The following is a 20,572-nucleotide window of genomic DNA, read 5'->3' as shown; positions in this document are numbered from 1 at the left end:
ATACAGCCTCTGTTGCAACTCTAACTGCTGTTATAGGGACAAAGCCATAGACAATAGATAAAAGAATGGATGTTGCTGTGTTCCATAAAATTTCATTTACAAAATGGTCTGAGAGCCCTAGTTTTCTGATGCCTGCTCTAGATAATTCAAGCCTCAGATGCCAAGTCTTCTCAACTGAGGCCCCAGACTTCAAAAAAGAGACAAACCATACCCGCAGTGCCTGGGCCTACTTCCTCACTGGTGAACATAATACAAAGGTTGTTTAAAATCATTAGAATAAAATCCAAGTAGAACTGTTTACTATGTCCAACAAGCACTCAGAGATATGGAATTGAGCTTAGGAGAGAGCCAGCATGGTACAGAGACTAGGTCAACAAATTTTCTCTGTAAAAGGCCAGATAGTAAATATTTTTGGCTTTGTGAGTCCATATAGTCTTTGTTGCAATGATTCAAGCAACTCAACTCTGCCACCATTGGTAGTATGAAAGCAGCCAAAGAACTGAATAAGCATGGCTATGTTCTAATAAAACTTTATTTACAAAAAACAGGCAGTGGGGTAGATTTGGTCTGAGGACCATAGTTTGCCAACCTCCGGTACAGAGGAAAGCGTAAGGCCTTTGTAAGAAGACCTTGGTTCAAAAATCCCTTCTCTCCTACTTAGGAGGTTGGATTAATCTCACCTTCCTGAACCCTCAACTTTCCTTATCTGTAAAAATAGAGTGAACAATACCTACCTTGCAGAATCATTAATATGCGTGGCCTGAAACAGACAGACAAATTCTAGTTTAATATTTTTCTAAGGTTATGATTAAAAACAAATAGGAAAAGTTTCTATATAAAGGAGATTGTTAAAGCCATGAGGATAAAATTTCTTGGACAGTGAATCAAGCACAGAGTTTAACCTGGGGGTACAAAAAGAAAAAGGAGATATGAGGGAAAAATAGAGTCCAAGAGAAAGTACTTAGAGAGATAAAAGTAGAACAGAAAAGTCAAGAGGATGGAAAGGAAAGGATCACCAGTAGCAGACCAGACTTGGAAGGGTTTCCCTTTTGTTTAAAGCTAGTCCTTCCACTGTGCTCCTGATAAGATCCTGTCTTATTTCTTTCAAAATCTTACCTTTATCAGCTAATCCTCTTTACACACACACACACACACACTCCATTCTCCTTATCCGGGGTAGTTAGGTTCTACAAAGTCATTGTAAACACTGAATAAGCAAATCCTGAATTGCAGCTCTTAGGGGAAATATCGGGTTAGGGTCCCACAAGTCTATGGAGACAACATTTTCAACAACTGATCAATATCTAACCTTACTTTATATGTATTTCTATTTAAAGACACTTTAACATTTATTGTTGATTTATTAAGATTGAATTTAACAGACAAACTGATCAAAAAATGGGCAAAGGAAATGAACATTTTTCCAAAGAAGATATACAGATGGCCAATAAACACAAGAAAAGATGTTCAACATCACTAATCATCAGGGAAATGCAAATCAAAACTACACTAAGATACCACCTTATGCCTGTTAAAATGGCTATAATCACAGGCTAAAAATAACAAATGTTGGAGAGGGTGTGGAGAGAAGGGAACCCTCATACACTGCTGGTGGGAATGCAAATTGGTGCAGCCACTATGGAAAACAGTATGGAGATTCCTCAAAAAACTAAATTTAGAACTACCATATGTCCCAGCTATCCCACTACTGGGTAACTTCTCAAACAATTTGAAATCAACAATCCAAAGTAACATATGCACCCCTATGTTCACTGCAGCACTATTCACAGCCAAGACACTGAAGCAATCCAAGTGCCCATTGACTGATGATTGGATAAAGAAGATGTGGTATAAATATACAATGGAATACTAGTCAGCCAGAAAAAAAGACAAATTCATCCCATTTGCAATAACATGGAAGGACCTAGAGGGAATTATGCTAAACGAAATAAACCAGTCTGAGACAAACACCAGATGGTTTCACTCATATGTGGAATATAAACAAATACATGGACAAAGAAAAGAGTTCAGTGGTTACCAGGGGAAGCGGGGTAGGGGTGGGCATGGGGTGAAGGGGAGCACTTATGTGGTGACAGTCAAGAAACAATGTACAACTGAAATCTCACATTGATGTAAACTATTATGAACTCAATAAAATAAATTAATAAGTGGGGGGAAAAAAAGATTGAATTTATGACCAACAACACTATGTAACTCATGCCTGAATGAAGCTTATCTAACACACATATTGTCTCTGTAAGGCATCCTATAACGTTCTTTCACTTAGGAAGACTAGCCAGCACTTTAGCACTATGCTTGGGGACAATATTAAACAATGAAATCACCAACAAAAAGCACAGAAATGCAAAAAACATACCACTAAATCAACCACAAAAAGGACAACTGTTTATAAGAGCTGAAACAAGAAGGTAGAGCTTTGCCTTTTTCAAGCTCAGCTGGGAATGTGTACATTGGATAACTAAAAATTTACACCACTCTGTATGTCCATGAGTGACTGAGAAAAGTAATGTGAGTATTATTTTGGGGGTTACAAATAAATTTTAAGCAAACCTGCAAACATGAAATCTATGAATAATAAGGATCAACAATGTGTGTGTTTATATATATATATGTAAATGTGTGTATGTATTTTTCTCCCTTAAAGACAGAGGCAGGTTAGACATATTGTATGCCAAGAGGCAAGGAAAAAAAGCAATTAATAAACATGCAGGATAACTAAGGAAAAGACTACCCAGAAGAAATGGTGGGGTAGAGATGTAAATCCTAGTGTTAATCTCATCCAGGATGGGAGGAAGAGAAAAAATGTTTGAAAATAGAGCTTTTGTAAATCCTCTCTCTCTTCCAGAATTAAATGTGCCTTCCAAGTAGGAGGGCCCACTGCACAAAGCATAAATGAGAATAACAGAGATAGCATTATATAAGTCAACTAAATGATCTCTCATCAGAAACTTGCAAGACAATAATACTCCAAATTTGAGGTTCTCAATACGGGGCAATTTTGACACCGAACCCCTGCAACCCCCCAAGTCAAGACTTGGGGAGAAAAAGAAGGAGTGTGCTACTGGCATTTAGCGGGTAGATCTGACAACACCAGAAGACATTTTTGGTTGTTATGACCTGGGGGCTGCTACTAGCATCTAGTAGGTAGAGACCAGAGAGGCTGCTAAACATTCTACAATGTGCTGGACAGCTTCTCACAGTAAAGAATTATTCCACCCAAAATGTCAATGGTGCCAAGGTTGAGAAATCCTACTCTTACAAAATCCACTAATCACGTTTAACTTGGGTGTGTTCACTGGAAAATTGTAAGCCAAATCCAAATGTGAGGCTGCCCCTACTGGGAACAATGAATAGAAACTGACTGAGACACCAAAATACTGAAACTATTGCTCAATATTAGTCATCTTTCCCTCCACTCTTTGGTACTTGTGACAAGAACAGCTGGTAGTTCTGGGGTAGATAAATGAAAAAGGAAGTAAGCTGCAAATCAGTGGTTTCAAATGCAAATTTTGCAATCTACACACATGTGCTGGCCGTTGATGACATGCACTAATAAACTACTGAAATAATTCTAATTTTGCTTTATAATTTACAGGTTTGAGAAAAATGAAGCCACAAATATTTATCAAAATTAGGAAACTCTAGCAATCTTAACAAAATTTATTAGCGATGTGGAGTCAAAAACCTCTATGAGCAAATTCACACCACTGACAGAAAAAGAGGGCTACTTTTGGTAGGGGCTCCACCTTCCCCATTCTTAGTTTCAGGAGGCATCTACTGGAGTGAGGAGAGGGGTCTGGACTTCAGTCCCTGCTGTATGTCTCGTTGATAAGGTAACCCAGGACAAGTCACACTTTCTCTACACTTCTGTCTTTACATCTGTTAAACAAAATTTTCTTCCAGCTAACAATTCACTCTATAATTCTAAAGAGGTGGTACAAAGAGAAATAAGGCTAAAAAAGAATAAAGCTCATACACTTACTCTTTCTCTCTTTTCACTTCAAATTATGCCTTCCTTTGAAATATGTTTTATTTCTTCCTTTCCCAGTCAAAGTTCCCATGGTATTTTGATTTCCCTCTCATTAAAATAACTTTTCTTTAGTTTCAATAGGAAAGTATGCATCCACTAAAAATGGCTCAAGAATAAATTATTTCATGTAAATGGCTTCATTCAGCCAAAAACATCACTGTTATTTGGTCTGTTTATGTCAAATATTGAGATCCCGGTAATGTATAATCTTTTGACTACCATATTATCACAGGACTTCTGAGGAGTATGCAGCAGGGGTAAAATCAACCTTATAAAGTGATTTAAGCACTATAGATCAAAAAGAATAAAAATCCAGGATGAAAACAACCATGATTTTTAAAAACATGTAGGGCATTTAAAAGATTTGAGACATGGGCAAACTATTAATTTCTGCAATAAAGCATTTTTATTACATTGCATGCCTGCACCAACACACACTCTTCCAGGAGATAGACCAAAGAACCAAAATTGGATTATAAATCATTGGTCGCTCCAACACTACAGGTATAAATACTATAAACACAATGAATGCAATTAAACTTCAGATAACCACAACAAATACATCTCTTTCTAGCTTCAGTAACAAACACACACAAAAATACTGAAAGCATAAGCAGGAGCAATAGAAACATCAAAGGAAGAGAAACATCAGAGGTTTTTTAGATTAGCTGGTCTTAATCCTGCCCTGGGCCTAGGGATTCTGATTCAGCTGGCTTAACCATACAAATCTTTGGGTTTGTTTTTTTCAAGATAGTCAAACGACGCTGATGATCAGGGAGGTTTGAAAGACGCTGTCTTAAAAAAAGTATTCAAATACAAGGCGCATACAAATTCAGTATGCTCTAAGACTAGCATGCCTTGTACAGAGAAGGCACTGAAATGGAGCCTGAAGAATACTGAATCATCTAAGATTAGAAGATTCTGAGACAACTTCCCCTTTCCGTGATGCCCACACTGGTTCTCAACTGAGGGTCAGGAGATATCAGTAAGGGCTGGTCTCTAAGGTCATCTCAGAAGCTGAGCACATACCAAACCAAACAGAAGTAGATGACCCTCCCAACGCCCCCAGAAGCTCGTATGGGGCAGACAGACTGGGTACCTTCTCAAAGTGCAGTCGAGACAGAAGCACCGGGCTGCTCGACCGAGGGCTCTTGTTGTACGACGGGCAATACTTGTCAGCGTCCCTCCACTCGGGGAGCCGCCGCTCGCCCTGCCGGTTCCGATAGGCACACGCTCTCGTGAGCACATCTCGAGGTAAGTGACACGATATTCGCCCGCACATTCTTCAACGCCGCCTCTCGCCACCTTTAGGGCGCGACACAGTAGGAGAACGTTCGCCCATCTCAAATCTTACGTCTCATTCCTTTAGTCACAGCATTCTCCCAAGACGCCCCACGACTCTGCTTCAGAGCCCCCACTGTGCGTCTGTCACCGCCTAGTCTGTCCCAGCAAACGGGCCTCGGCCCGTCGCGCTCACCCCCAGGCCCGCGGGCCGGCCCGCGCGAGGCGCTGACCGAGCGGCAGGCGGCAAACACCTGCCTGAACGCGGGAGGCCCGGTTCCCGGGGGGCGCACCCGCCAGCCGGCGCCTCAGCCCAGAAAGGCAAAGGGGGTCTGCGGTCACTGCCCGAGCCGCCAGCTCCTTCTCCGGGCGGCTCTTTCGGCCTCACCGCCGCGCCCGCCCTCCTTTCCCCGCTCCGCCCTCCCGGGACTCAGGAGCCACCTGCGCCGCCGAGCACCTGCGCGCCCAGGACCGCAGCCCGGCCGCAGGTGCCGCCCCGTCTAGACGCTCGGCACTGCCTGGGCGGCGGGGCTCCTCTCCGACTCCCCACCGCCGCGGCCCGTGATCGCCGCCCCCGCTCCCCGCGTCAGCCCCCTCACCGCCCGGCAAGGGACCCCGACACCGCCCTCCGCCCGCCCGCGTCGCCTCACCTCCACTTGAGCCCGGAGCCCGCTGCCTCCCGCGTCTCCTCACCTCGGCCCGTCCCGCCGCCCCGCGTCCCCTCCACCCTGGCCCCCCACCCTGCGTCGCCTCACCTCCACCTCGGCTCTAGCCCCCCACCCCGCGTCGCCTCACCTCCACCTCGGCTCTAGCCCCCCACCCTGCGTCGCCTCACCTCCACCTCGGCCTGGCCGCCACAGCCCTGCAGCCTCACCCTCACCCCTACCGGCCCTCCGCTCTCTCCCGCCAGCGGGTTCCGGGATTCCGCGGACCCCAGCCGGCGGCGTCAGGCCCCGCCCCCAAGCGGCGGCTTGTTCCCGCCCCCAAGCGTCTAGTGGTTCCTGCGAGGTCCCTAGTGCCGCGGAAGGGGCTTTTTCCCCTCCGCCATCAAGACGGGGTCGGGGGTCGTAATCTGACTTCCGAAAGTGCCCCAGGAGGAGACTGTAGTTGCCTTTGGGGACTCCTGAACCCTAAGGTTCTCAGAGCCCCACTTTCCTCCATATTCGCTCGTGCCCGAGCGGGGTGAACTCCGCTCCTGGCTGCCAGGGCCGACCGCAGGGAGGGAGCTGGGGGTGCGGTGGAAGGATCTTGAAGGACCGGGCTCCCCAAGTCTCCAGGGGCCAGCAGAGACTAGATGCGTCCCGGGGAGCCTTAAGTGCCCTGCTCTGTATAGCGGGAATCATCACTAGGGCACCAGGTCGTTGTAGGGGTGATGTAAGAAAACGTTTTCTTTATCTCTGCTGCTAACTGCTCAGAGTTCAGGGGCAAACATGGAGAAACCATCAGGAAAACCTCCATGAATCACACAAGTCACTCTCGAACTTCGGTGCGCGCCAGAATGAGATTTTCCAGGCCCCTCACCCTCCCCACAGCCCCAATCTGAATCTCTAAGGGGAGGCCTGGGTTTTTTTTACACAGGCTTTACAGGTGTATTTCCGCCACAAAGTCGGTAAGGCCATCTGGCTTAAGTTTAAAAGAGCAGATGAGGTGGCCTCTGAACCTGCTCCCTGGGGACATGAACCAGGGCTTTCTGCATCTGCAGCCAACAGACAGTGCTCTCTAACGGCTGTTCTTCCCCTCAGTGTCGTCACTAAATTGGACTGAACTGGAAGCAGGCAAACCCCAGGGCGCACTGCACCGCAGACCTGATGACAGGGAATGCCCAGGTAATAGACGCAAACCCTCTGGGGCCTCCATTCACCCTAGAAAGAAGGCTGATGGTGAGAATGGAAGAATAAGCATGTGAACTCAATGGCTGCTCTCATTCCCTGAGCAAGCCTGCACTGCTCCTTGTCCTGGGCATGGGGCTTGGACGGAGACAATTGGGAGAGGGCCCTGCCTCATGGTAAGTACAGCAACCAAAGGACCAAGCTCAACTGAATTAGTGGACATATAAGGCTTGTATGTGGCGTTACAGAGGTTCTCACACATTGACTGAATCTAAGAGCACAGATGAAGGGACAGCCCCACCATGACAAAACCGCAGAGCAGGTGTCTGCAAGACCCAGGGGACGGGGCTTGGGGGCTGTCAGCTGTGAGCAGGCCGCTGTAGCAGAGCGCTGTAGCAGAGCTTCCTCCAACCCTGTTTATAAACACTTAGCAAAAAGAAACTCCCCATTTCCTTTTGTTCACTGTTTTAGGTGTGATAACTATATTGCACCCCCACCCCCTTAAATGAAAGGTTATTATCTCTTAAAGAAACATACAGATACAGAAACATTTACATACAAAATACTTTATCTGGAATTTTCTCCAAAATAATCAAAGTACTATTTTTCTCTTTATACCATTTTTCTCCCACCCTGGCAAAGATCATAAAATCTGATAATATACTGTATTGTCCAGGGTGTGGGAGGAAAGGCATACAATTCCTATGAAAGGCAACTGGAAATATTTATCAAAATGGGGAGTGCACTCTGACCTAGTAATCCCTTGGGAAAGTTATCCTATAGATATCCTCAGTGCACATGTGCAAAATAAAGTATGTGTATGTATATGTGTATGTCTGAGATGCTTCACTGTAGCCCTGTCTGTAAGAGGAAAAGACTGGAACAAGCTAAACATTCATCAGTATTGCTGGTTCTAAGCTACAAACAAGAATGAGGATTTGGTTTGGGATGATGAAAAAGTTCTGGAGATGGATGGTGGTGATGATTGCACAACAGTGTGAATGTACTCAGTGCCACTGAACTGCATACCTACAAATGGTTAAACTGGTAAATTTTATGTTATGTATATTTTACCACAACTTAAAAAAGAAAGAAAAAATGAAGAAACAATATACTGAAAGGGAAGATCTCCAAGTCAAGTGAAAAGCAAAGTGCACACCAATGTTTATACCATTTGTACATAAACATTTGAGTTAAAACAGAGAAATGTGTCTATATTAGCTTACCTATCCATACAACCACTGGAAGGACACATCGGCATTGTTTGTAATCGTGACACACTGGTTGTCTGTGGAAGGGAACTGGATGACGGGCAGCAGGCCTGGGAGGGAGACATTTCACTGCAGGTCTTTTTTTACCTGGTGAATTTTCAATGCTGTAAATTTTGAATCCCTGTGTTCCCAGTGGGAGTTCCATCCCAGGATGCAGTGGTGTCCAGGCTATGAGCTACCCAGGCCTTTCCCACCTAGAAAGTCTGCTTACCAGCCAGGATCAAAGTGTGGGTGTTCTTCTTACCCAGCACTGTTTCTGACCGCTCACAAGGATGCATTCCCAGGAATTTCACAGGATTGCCCACAGCCTCTGTAGGGAGAAATCCCAGTATCATTAAGCCACAGATCTTGTCTCCCTTCTGTGCCACCATCACTCCCCCATCCCCTAACCCTGCTCTGAGGGGCTTTTAATGAAGTGGCATCTGAATTATGTGCTCTAGACATGGCCCGGGATCTGTGAGGGGCAGGTGGTGAGGAGGGGAGAAAGAGGAAAAGCACATCAACAGTAGCCAGGGATTTTTCCTTCAAGTGTCTTGATGGTCGACAAGGTGAATGTTTCTTCCTCCTCACACTCATGTCCTTCCTCATCCCAGGCTGCTTTCAAATTCAGCTTCATGACCTTTTGGATGTAATCAGCTACAGTGACTTCCAGATCTTCCAGTTGGGGAGATGGAGGTGGAAGCTAGGCACACGCTTCCAGGGGAGAAACTCCCTGCTCTGTGCACCTCTGTGCCTCTGCTCTGAACACACTGCTCATCCCTTCCTGCAACATATTCAGCAGCTGCTTGCTAGGTGCTGAGCACTGTGCTAGGCGCTTGGGACGTGCAGCAACTTGACTGGGTGCCTGTCCTCAAGGTGCTCAGAGCAAAGTGGTATCCCTTCAACGGAAAACACCCTGACCCAGGTACTCAGCTTAGGGCGTCAGCTGCAAGATCACATCCCTTCTGAAGCCTGCCTAGGACCTCACGGATCCAGGAACTGTACAGGAGCACTCACAGAGGTCTGCCTCCTATGGCTCTGTCACTCCTATGACTCAGCACATCCTTCTTCCTCAGCTGTGTCCTCTGGGCCTCACATACACTGGAACCCCCCTCCATCTGAGCATGTCTTCCCTGAACTTAACACATAACACTTCCCCGCACTTTGGACTCAGGATACATAAAGGTTCCCCATTCATTCACCCAACAGATCTTCCCTGAGCCCCTACCTTGTGGATGTGTAAGGTGTACATATGTAGCACTCAGCTCCTACAGTAGAAGCACTGCCTTAGACCCAGCATTCCCAAGGAGCTCACTTGGTCCTAGAGCAGTTCCTGCCCACAGGATCGTTGTTGCCTCAGAGAAGTCTCCTCCTCAACAATGGCTCTAGGATGACACAACTGTGCATGTCAGTTGTATTCCACAGTGACTGCCCCTCTAGACACGAGGAGCTCTAACAATGTCCATCTACAGGCTGAGAATAACAGTCTGCACTCAGATGGCACTGAGCCACTGCCCCATGGTCAAAACCCAGAATGATCTTGCACTCGGTTCCATCCAAGCTCAGAGAGGTGGAATTCGAAGAGCTATTTCAGTGCATCAAAGGACGACCCAGCAGACGCAAACTGATCCAATTTCTCTCGGAAGCAATTTGACAAAATGAATCAAAAATCTTAAAATCATGCTTATCCTGTGACCCAATTATTCTAGCTCTTGGAATCTATCCTAAGGAGATAACCTGAAATGCAGATAAAAATTTGCACCCAAAGAACAGAAAGATGAACAACCTGATCAAAAGATGAACAGACATTTCTCCAAAGAAGATATACAGATGGCCAACAGGCACATGAAAAGATGTCCAACACCACTAATTATTAGGAAATACAAATCAAATCCTCAACGAGATATCATCTCACACCTGTCAGAATGGCTATAATTAACATGACAAGAAATAACAAGTGTTGGAGAGTATGTGGAGAAAAGGGAACTCTCACACACCGCTGGTGGGAATGCAAACTGGTACAGCCAGTATGGAAAACAATATGGAGATTTCTCCAAACATTAAAAAATAGAAATACCATATGACCCAGCTATTTCCCTATTGGGTATTTATCCAAAGAACTTGAAATCAACAATTCAAAAAAATATATGCAGCCCTATGCTCATCACAGCGTTAGTCACAATATCCAAGACATGGAAGCAACCTAAGTGTCCATCAATGGATGAATGGATGAAGATATGGTATATATACACACACTGGAATGCTACGCAACCATAAAAAAGACAAAATGGTTCTGTTTGTGACAACATGGATGGACCTTGAAGGTATTATGCTAAGTGAAATAAGTCAGAGAAAGACAAATACTGTATGCTTTCACTCATGTAGAAGATAAACAAACACGTAAATAAGGAGAACAGATTAATGATTACCAGAGGAGAAGGAGGTGGGGGCAGGGGGGAGGGGTAAAGGGGCACATATGTATGGTGATGGATAAAAAGTGGACTGTTGGTAGTGAACACGACACAGTCTATACAGAAACTGAGACATACTGATGGAGACCTGAAACTTACACAATGTTGTAAGCCAATATGACCTCAATAAAATAAAATTTTAAAATTGCACCCAAAGGGATGTTTAAGGCATTTATAGAGAAAAATTGGAATCCCAAATGTCGAATATTAAAGGAATACACAGTCCAGTAAGTTATGATATATCTACATAATAGAATATTTCACAGTCACTAAAAATTGTGTTTATGAAGTATTTGTAATGACACAGGAAAATACTTACACTATGGTTTTAAGTGAAAACAGCAAGATGTCTCATGTACAGAATGACCTCAGCTATATAACTGCCCACCCAAAAATCTCGGAAGGAGCACGGGTCATGTTTTCTTGTTTGTTTATACTTCGTTTTTATATTTCCCAAGTTTTCCTTCTACACAGGAGCATGCATTTTTTTTAAGGTAAAAAAAAGCTTCTTTCGGGGCCAGCCTGGTGGCGTAGTGGTTAAGTTCACGTGCTATGCTTCGATGGCATAGGGTTCACAGCTTCAGATCCTAGGCACAGACCCAGCACTGCTCATCAAGCCAGGTTGTGGCGGTGTCCTACATACAAAATAGAGGAAGCTTGGCATAGATGTTACCTCAGTGACAATCTTGCACCAGCAAAAGGAGGAAGATAGGCAATAGAGGTTAGCTCAGGGCAACTCTTCCTCACACACAAAAAATTTCTTTCAAAAAGAGCTCAGGCACAAAATTGAGCCTCTTGATTCTAGCTTCTTACCACGTATTCCTCCTCATAGCCTTCATTGTTGGTCTCCCCTGTGTTGGGGTCACAGTCCTTGACAGTGAACTTCATTATGCAGCTAATGTTCAGACTGGGTGGTCAGTATGTCCCCAGCCACTGTGAGGAACGAGCTCCTGCATAGGGCAGGTGGCCATAGCCTACTTTCTAGGTCTCAGCAGCATTATCAGTAGCAGCAACATGCCACCTGACCCCACAAATCTGGACAGGGGACAACACCTTGTAGCAGGGCAGGAGAGTCAAGTCATGGGTCCAATGAGTCCCCTCATAGGGAAGGAAGAAAAGGGAAACAGGTGCTGCAGTTTGGCTGTGTCCGCATAATAGTTACAAGTCCACTGTCCAAGGCCTGGAAAAAGAAGCTGCTGGTTTCCTTGGGAGGAGTGGACTCGGGCTATTTCAGTAGTTGTGCCTGTCTTTGTAATTTCATGGTATAGTGACAGAGTTTGAGGGCCAGAGAGACCTTGGTTCTGCCTCTTACCGGCCATGTGAACTTAGAAAAGTCATTTCAACCGAGTCTCAGTTTCCTCATGTAGCAACAGGGACAGCAGTACTTATTCCCATGGGTATTCTACAAGGAGGAAATGAGATAATGTATGAAAAGCACCCAAGACTTAGCCATTCGTTATCTTCTTCTCAGGACTGAAATCAAGGAGCCGTACTAGGAGACAAACGGCTAGTGCACAAGCTGCCCACCCTACCCTGATCCCAAGGGCTCCCATGAGGCCAGGGTGGTATCTGGAGAGGGGCTCACCAGCTGTGGGGGCTTCCAGGGGCAGTGCCACCAGTGTATAGCAGGTCCCAGGCTGGTTGTAGGGAAGCCTCCGGGCAGCCACATAACAGAGCACCTCGTAGGCCTCAGTGGGCCCCATTTGCACCGTGACATTCTCCAAGGTCTGGTCGTTGAGTGTTCATGCACTCAAACTGGACCAGGGAGAAGGGGGGTTGCTTACACACTGCTATAGGCCCAAGCCCTGCAGAGGAAGAGCCAGAAGGTCCTACCTCTCACACCATGGGCCAAAAGGACTCCCATCCCAGGCACCCTTCCCAGGCTCCCTATTACCATGCTGACACTCAAGAGGCAGAGAGGTCCTAGGTCGGAGGTCAGGGTGCAAGTTGGTGACAGATCATGTCATCAAGTTGGGCTCCCAACCAACTCAGTGGGAGCAGTGGAGGGGCCATGACCCCACAGGACCCGTCAGCCGTGGGACCACTCCCTGGGCCCAAGCCCCAGCAGGGCCTCAGCTCTCCCTGCTCACACCCATGGAACTCTGGCACTGCCACCAACTGCTCTGAAACCCACAGGCTACACATTCACTAAGCTTTTCAATGCCAAGACCAACTTGTGATGGTTTCTAATAAATGCTCATGCCCCATTCTCAAGGTCTTTCACTCTACTGTATTCTCTGGGCCCAGCACTCAGGACAGAGCCCACAAAGGACACTTCTTACTCAACTACCCAGAGGAAAGCAGCTACCCCAAAGTTGAGGAGACCAAGTCCACATCCCAAGAACGACAAGGCCACAGGCGTGCGACGTGATCTTTCTGTCCCCTGTGCTTGCGTTGGCTCTTCACTCTCTCCCGTGATCCAGTGCTCCTCCGCTTGGCTGCACTCGTTCGATCCCCGTGGGTTCACTTTTCCTTCCAGGTGTCTCTCCTGTTCTTCAACCCTTCTGCTCAGCTCGTGGCTTTTGTTCTGCTTAAGTCACGGACACTCCTCTTTTCCAGTTCCTCGGTTGGCTTGGTTTGGTTTTTCAATTAAGAGAGACTGACCCTTCCCTGTCAAGACTGAGCACTTCCCTTCCGAGTCTCTCCCTGGTGCCTTTCCTGGACGCTCGTCCCTTCCCCTGCACCCCTCCAGGAGCCTGTCTCTTGGCATCATTCACGTTCAGGGACAACTTGCCTCTTTTCCCTTGCTTTTCCCTCGGGGACCAGAAGATTTCGGGTGGGCGTGCCCAGAGGTGGGGTACCGCCCTCGCCACGACTTGGAACACAACGGGAGGGGTCCAAGCCCGGAAAGGCCTGGAGAATACTCTTCTTGACTATCACACGAGCCTAGAAGAGACTGCTTCTTCTCCAAAGAGGATACTCTGAGGACGGCTAGAGCCCTTTCAGGGTGATCCCTTGGGTGGAGGTGACAGAGGCCTGATAGGAGAATGCCCATCCATGGCCCAAGCGCCCACGGAGGGTCTATGCCTGGGTTGGGCCTCAATGGCCATGCCCAGGTAACACCTGAGGGCAGGTGGTTGTTTTCGGGCAGGGCAACAGGCAGGGAGGGGAGGTGGCTTTCGACATCTTCCTGGAAGGCCCAGGAGAGGCAATGACCCGTGGGCTGTGGCCCCAGGGCAGAGGCCTCCTGTGCCCATGTCTAGGGGAGGCATCGGTCCCAGGATTGGTCTATTTTGCGGTTGACCCGACCCCGTCCCTTGGTGTGGGACTCGGGGTATCTTCAGGGCCCCCGGCTCACAGGAGTTCACCCCTTCCGATCCCCATCTGACCCCACAGCCATCCACTGCGGTCCCGCTTCGGGTCCACAGAGGGGCCCGGTGTGCCCGGGTCTCACCACCCGGGAATGCTGCCATTGGGGTGGTGGTGATGGTGGCAGTTGGGGCAGAGGCTGGGGTGGCGAGGGGCAGCGGTGGGGGTCATGGCGGCGGTGGAGGCAGCCGCCCAGAGATCTGCGATCTCCGGGACCATTGCAGGGGAAGGTGGAGGCGCCCTGCACGCCTGCCCCACTCGCACTCCCTTCCTCCTCTCCCCAGGCCCCGATCCCCACCAACCACACTCTCCCGGAGCCCAGCTTCCTGACGCTGCAGCCGGCCAATCAACTGCGCACGCGCGGGCCGCAGGCCCTCTCTGGCCTCACAATGCCCACCCCCGGTGCTAAGCAACGCGAGCGCGAGGCTCTGAGGGAGCGGGCGCGCCCTCTGGCGGTGCCTAGGCTTGGCCGGTGCTTTCCTGAGGTGGCTCTGGCCCATGTTTTCCAGCGGGTCCTTCAGACACTTGGACGGCAGGAAGGAACAAGGAAGGGACGGAGGTAAGAAAGAGGGAAGGAAGTTAGGAAGGTAAAAAGGAAGGAAGGGAGGTAGGAAGTTAGGTAAAAAGGGAGAAAAGAAAGATGGATAGAAGGATGAATGGGTGGTTGGGGCTCCCAGGAGTAGGGGAAAGCCGGGCAGGGGCCTGGCTGACCAAGCAGCATCCGGAGCCAGGCGGTGGGATCCCTTCCTCAAGTCAGCCTGGAGGCTGTGCCTGGAACTGTCTGCCACACCCTCCAAGGGGTCTGCCCTGTGAGCCCAAGAGGGGACTGCCTGTGCGCTTCTGGGTGGCTTTGCTGGCTCAGGGGCTTCGGCACCCGGTGACACAGGCCGAGCCCAGGGAGCCGTCCGTCCCCGTGGAGGGATGAGGCTTGCCCCCTGGGCCTGGGCACCCTGCCGTCCCCATTCCTCCCAGTCCCCTCGTGGCTGCATTGCTCTCTTTCCGCTGTGGCTGTGACCTGTTTTTCCTTCCTCGAAGTCTCTCCTGCGTTTTCTGAAGGCACGCCTGGCTTGGACTGGCAGTCACAGGAACACTTCTGCTTCCTGAGAGAAACTTCCAAACTCAAGTACCCAAGAAGACCTGATGAGGAACTTATTTTAGACTTAGTGGGAAAATTCCAAAAGACATGAGAGAAGGTGCTTATGACTCTCATGCCCCTCCTCTCAATGCTGAAATCTGACCTAACCCTAGTGCCATGATCAAGAAGAGGAAAGTGGCTTTGGGACAGCAGGATAAACTCAACTGCAGAATTTATGGCCAATTCACAACTACCCACTGCCAGCTGAGCTGTCTGTTTTGGCCTCCCATCACTTCATCTGGCTTCTGCTGTTTTGACTGGGAAGTTGGTCCCCTGGGGGTCAGGTGAGTGACAAAGGTTATTCCTCGGAAAGTGCCCTTTCTCCCTGTCTCTCTCTCTGTGTTTTTTTCTTTTTCTCTTTTGCCCTGTCTGCACGCTTCTCAGACCTTGGGTTGGCTGTCAGCACATTTCCTCTGGTGGTCTTTGATGGATATTCTCCATTGTGACGCCTCAGGGGGTTCTTCTTGCAGTCCACAGCATGGCTTTGGGGTCATGGTCAGTCTGGGAATCTCCAAATACTGTCTCAGAAACACACTCTCTCCATCTTTTTTTGCCACATCCCAATCCTCCAGGTGTCCGACGTGATCTTTCTCTTCTCCGTGCTTGTGCTGTCTCTTCAGTATTTTCCATGATCCTGTGCTCCTATGCTAGGGTGCATGCATTCTATCCCAGTGGATTCAGTTTTCCTTCAGCTGTGCCTCACCTGTGTATTGCCTAGTCTCTTCAAAACTCATTGTCATGGACTAAAGAGGTGTGTAGCTCGGGGGGCTTAGGAGAGGTATTGGCATGCTTTTAATAATACAAGTGGTCCTAGATGGAGGATTTAAGAAACAAGAAGAATGGTGGACAAAGAAAATGTTTAAATGTGTGTAAATAGAAAATAATATTGACAGTGGAACAAAATAGCAGAAATGACTGACAGCATTTAAAAAGACAATGAAGGGGCTGGCCTGGTGGCATATTGGTTAAGTTCGTCTGCTCTGCTTCAGCGGCTCAGGGTTCACAGGTTCAGATCCCAGGTGTGAACCTACACACCGTTCATCAAGCCATGCTGTGGTGGCAAAATAGAGGAAGACTGGCACATACAAAATAGAGGAAGATTAGCACAGATGTTAGTTCAGCAACAATCTTCCTCCAGCAAAAAGAGAAAGATTGGCAACAGATGTTAGCTCAAAGTTAATCTTCCTCAACAAAAAGTATACCTTAATAAAAACAAGAGGGGCCTGCCCCATGGCCAAGTGGTTAAGTTCATGCGCTCTGCTTCGGCGGCCCTGAGTTTCACCAGTTCGGATCCTGGGCCCGGACGTGGCACCATTCATCGGGCCATGCTGAGGTGGCATCCCACATGCCACAACTGGAGGGACCCACAGGTAAAAATGCACGGCTGTGTACTGGGTGGGGGGGCTTTGGCAGAAAAATGAAAAATCTTTTTTTAAAAAAAAGATAACTCATTTTTCTATCCTCACATTTAGTAGTCTGCAGTTAGGTAGTACAGGACTGGTGTAGATCTTTCTTGTTTTCCATCACCCTGAGGGTGGTGACCTTATTCACCAAGCCCAAGATGGCACACCATCACATTCACATCCCAAGGAGCCAAGTGGAGGAGGGGGCAAAGGACACAACAATTTACTTTAAGAACAGGAATCTGAAGTTGCACACATTACTTTTGGTCTCATCCTCCTGGCTAGCACTTAGTAACATGGACAGACATAGCTGCAGAGCTAGCTGGGAAATTACCAAGAGTTATGACATCCAGCACTGGTGATGAAGCAAGTAAATGAATATTGAACTATTGCTGGTGTCAAGTGTAGGAAGCTCTGCTGTAGGGGGGAGGGGGAGGGAAGGACTGAAGGCAGGAGGAAGGAAGAGAGGGGCAGGGCGCCTCCCCCTTCCTCTCCTAAGGTCCTGAGATGCCCCAGCTATCTGGGTGGCTGGCTCCACCGACACCACGCCCCCACCGCTACCCCCCCTCCCATGGCCCGTCGCCTGAGCCTCTGCCCCAACTGCCACCATCACCATCACCCCAGTGGCAGCCTTCCCGGGTGGTGAGACCTGGGCACGCTGGGCCCCTCTGTGGACCCGAATCTGGACTGCAGTGGCTGGCCATGGGGTCAGATGGGGGTCAGGAGGGGTGAACTCCGGTGAGGCGGGGGCCCTGGGAAAGGCCTGGGTAGCTCATAGCCTGGACACCACTGCATCCTGGGATGGAACTCCCACTGGGAACACAGGGATTCAAAATTTACAGCATTGAAAATTCACCAGGTAAAAAAAGACCTGCAGTGAAATGTCTCCCTCCCAGGCCTGCTGCCCGTCATCCAGTTCCCTTCCACAGACAACCAGTGTGTCACGATTACAAACAATGCCGATGTGTCCTTCCAGTGATTGTATGGATAGGAAAGCTAATATAGACACATTTCTCTGTTTTAACTCAAATGTTTATGTACAAATGGTATAAACATTGTTGTGCACTTTGCTTTTCACTTGACTATGCATCTTGGAGATCTTCCCTCTCAGTATATAGAGTTTCTTCATTCTTTCTTTTGTAAGTTGTGGTAAAATATCCATAAAGTTTACCAGTTTAACCATTTGTAGGTATGCAGTTCAGTGGCACTGAGTACATTCACACTATTGTGCTCATCACCACCATCCATCTCCAGAACTTTTTCATCATCCCAAACCAAATCCTCATTCTTGTTGTAGCTTAGAACCAGCACTATTGATGAATGTTCAGATTGTTCCAGTCTTTTCCTCTTACAGACAGGGCTACAGTGAAGCATCTCAGACATACACATATACATACACATACTTTATTTTCCACATGTGCACTGAGGATATCTATAGGATAAATTTCCCAAGGAATTACCAGGTCAAAGTGCGTTTCTCATTTTTATAAATATTTCCAGTTGCCTTTCATAGGAATTGTATGCCTTTCCTCCCACACCCTGGACAATACAGTATATTATCGGATTTTATGATCTTGTCAGTGTGGGAGAAAAACGGTATAAAGAGAAAAATAGTACTTTGAGTATTTTAGAGAAAATTCCAGATAAAGCATTTTATATGTAAATGTTTCTGTATTTGTATGTTTCTTTAAGAGATAATGACCTTTCATTTAAGGGGGGGGGCAATACAGTTATCACACCTAAAACAGCCAACAAAAGGAAGTGGGGAGTTTCTTTTTGCTGTGTTTATAAACAGGGTTGGAGGAAGCTCTGCTACAGCGCTCTGCTACAGTGGCCTGCTCACAGCTGACAGCCCCCAAGCCCAGTCCCCCGGGTCTTGCAGACACCTGCTCTGCGGTTTTGTCATGGTGGGGCTGTCCCTTCATCTGTGCTCTTAGATTCAGTCAATGTGTGAGAAGCTCTGTAACGCCACATACAAGCCTTATATGTCCACTAATTCAATTGAGCTTGGCAGAATCTTGAAATAATTTTAGTATTATCTCCTCCACTTTGTAGTTGAGGATACTGCAGCTCAGAGAGGTAAAGTGACTTGCACAAGGCCTCAGGGATTTCAGCCCAGCTCTCCTGGTTCCAGGCCCACTCCCATTTCACTGCACCAGAGCTGCCTTGATCAGTTGCTGCAAACACCGTCCTCAGCCTCACTGTGTAGCTCTCTTCTGCTTTGCACACTTGTACTACTCCCTTCTCTTCTAGGTGTGTTCTGGGGAGGTCATGACATCCTGGTGCACTCCCAGCTGCTGCTTTTGGACACAGTAACAATGCAGGTGACAGCCAGAAGTTCGGAGGAGCTGCCCGTAGACATCATCTTGGCATGTGTGGTCTAAGAGGCCAGTCTGAATAGGCACTACTCCTACTCTTTGCCCCAACACCATGCAGAACTGAACCCAGTGGAAACTCCTTCCCAAGCCTCTGTATTCAAAAACAGTTGAAAAGGAATCACTGAGGATTTTTTAAATTATTAACCCCTGCCCCAGGACTACTCTATTTTTTTTTCTTAAAATACAGGATAATTTTAGCTTGTCCTAGAACTTGCCCTGCCAGGGAAAGGACATCACAAATTAAAAAAATGCTTGCACCTCCTCTTGAATTTATCCCCAAAGAAACTATCTTATCCCTATAAATAAATTAGCATCTATTTATTGAATAACTGCAGACTCATGTTTAGTTTACTCACATTGACTGCAGACTCCACCTTCCCCTTCGAGGCCTCTCCACCACCAAGAGGAACACCTGCTCTATCCCCTTTGCACCCACAGCCTTTTGGTTGCTGTACTTACCATGAGGCAGGGCCCCTCTCCCAATCATCTCGGTCCAAGCCCCATGCCCAGGACAAGGAGCAGTGCAGGCTTGCTCAGGGAATGAGAGCAGCCATTGAGTTCACATGCTTATTCTTGCATTCTCACAATCAGCCTCCTTTCTAGGGTGAATGGAGGCCCCAGAGGGTTTGTGTCCATTGCCTGGGCATTCCCTGTCATCAGGTCTGCGGTGCAGTGCGCCCTGGGGTTTGCCTGCTCCCAGTTCAGTCCAATTTAGTGACGACACTGAGGGGAAGAACAGCCGTTAGAGAGCACTGTCTGTTGGCTGCAGATGCAGAAAGCCCTGGTTCATGTCCCCAGGGAGCAGGTTCAGAGGCCACCTCATCTGCTCTTTTAAACTTAAGCCAGATGGCCTTACCGACTTTGTGGCGGAAATACACCTGTAAAGCCTGTGTAAAAAAACCCAGGCCTCCCCTTAGAGATTCAGATTGGGGCTGTGGGGAGGGTGAGGGGCCTGGAAAATCTCATTCTGGCGCGCACCGAAGTTCGAGAGTGACTTGTGTGATTCATGGAGGTTTTCCTGATGGTTTCTCCATGTTTGCCCCTGAACTCTGAGCAGTTAGCAGCAGAGATAAAGAAAACGTTTTCTTACATCACCCCTACAACGACCTGGTGCCCTAGTGATGATTCCCGCTATACAGAGCAGGGCACTTAAGGCTCCCCGGGACGCATCTAGTCTCTGCTGGCCCCTGGAGACTTGGGGAGCCCGGTCCTTCAAGATCCTTCCACCGCACCCCCAGCTCCCTCCCTGCGGTCGGCCCTGGCAGCCAGGAGCGGAGTTCACCCCGCTCGGGCACGAGCGAATATGGAGGAAAGTGGGGCTCTGCGAACCTTAGGGTTCAGGAGTCCCCAAAGGCAACTACAGTCTCCTCCTGGGGCACTTTCGGGAGTCACACTCCACGCCCTCCCTCCCTGTCCTGACGGCGGCGGAGAAAAAGCCCCGCCCGCGGCGCGGGGAACCTCGCGG

At 48.1% G+C, this 20,572-nt stretch overlaps 2 protein-coding genes across 11 annotated transcripts in view; one reads left to right on the top strand and one right to left on the bottom strand.

Moving 5' to 3' along the window:
- LOC106836137 (abasic site processing protein HMCES-like) overlaps positions 1-6,300 on the bottom strand; it is a 59,515-nt gene extending 53,215 nt beyond the window's left edge. For 5 of the 10 annotated variants that reach the window (XR_011498561.1, XM_070499057.1, XM_044759458.2 and 2 more), the window contains exons 1-2: positions 6,168-6,288; positions 5,151-5,356 (exon numbers count right to left, since the gene is read on the bottom strand). Coding sequence is in view for 9 of the 10 variants with exons in the window: in XM_070499057.1 (XP_070355158.1) it covers positions 5,151-5,333 (183 nt within the window). In the remaining variant the exon portion in view is untranslated. The other 5 variants (XM_014848813.3, XM_070499059.1, XM_070499056.1 and 2 more) reach the window with 5 other exon arrangements.
- Positions 6,301-13,869: 7,569 nt separating this feature from the next.
- On the top strand, positions 13,870-19,436 carry LOC106836144 (uncharacterized). Its single transcript, XM_044760259.1, has 4 exons — positions 13,870-13,938; positions 14,086-14,750; positions 15,440-15,610; positions 18,983-19,436. Exons 1-4 carry the CDS (start codon positions 13,870-13,872, stop codon positions 19,002-19,004), a joined length of 927 nt encoding a protein of 308 aa, XP_044616194.1. The 3' UTR covers positions 19,005-19,436.
- Positions 19,437-20,572: the final 1,136 nt, after the last annotated feature.

The sequence above is a fragment of the Equus asinus genome, chromosome 26, assembly GCF_041296235.1.
Source record: "Equus asinus isolate D_3611 breed Donkey chromosome 26, EquAss-T2T_v2, whole genome shotgun sequence".
Classification (NCBI taxonomy): domain Eukaryota; kingdom Metazoa; phylum Chordata; class Mammalia; order Perissodactyla; family Equidae; genus Equus; species Equus asinus.
This window is presented reverse-complemented; position numbering and strand designations above follow the sequence as displayed.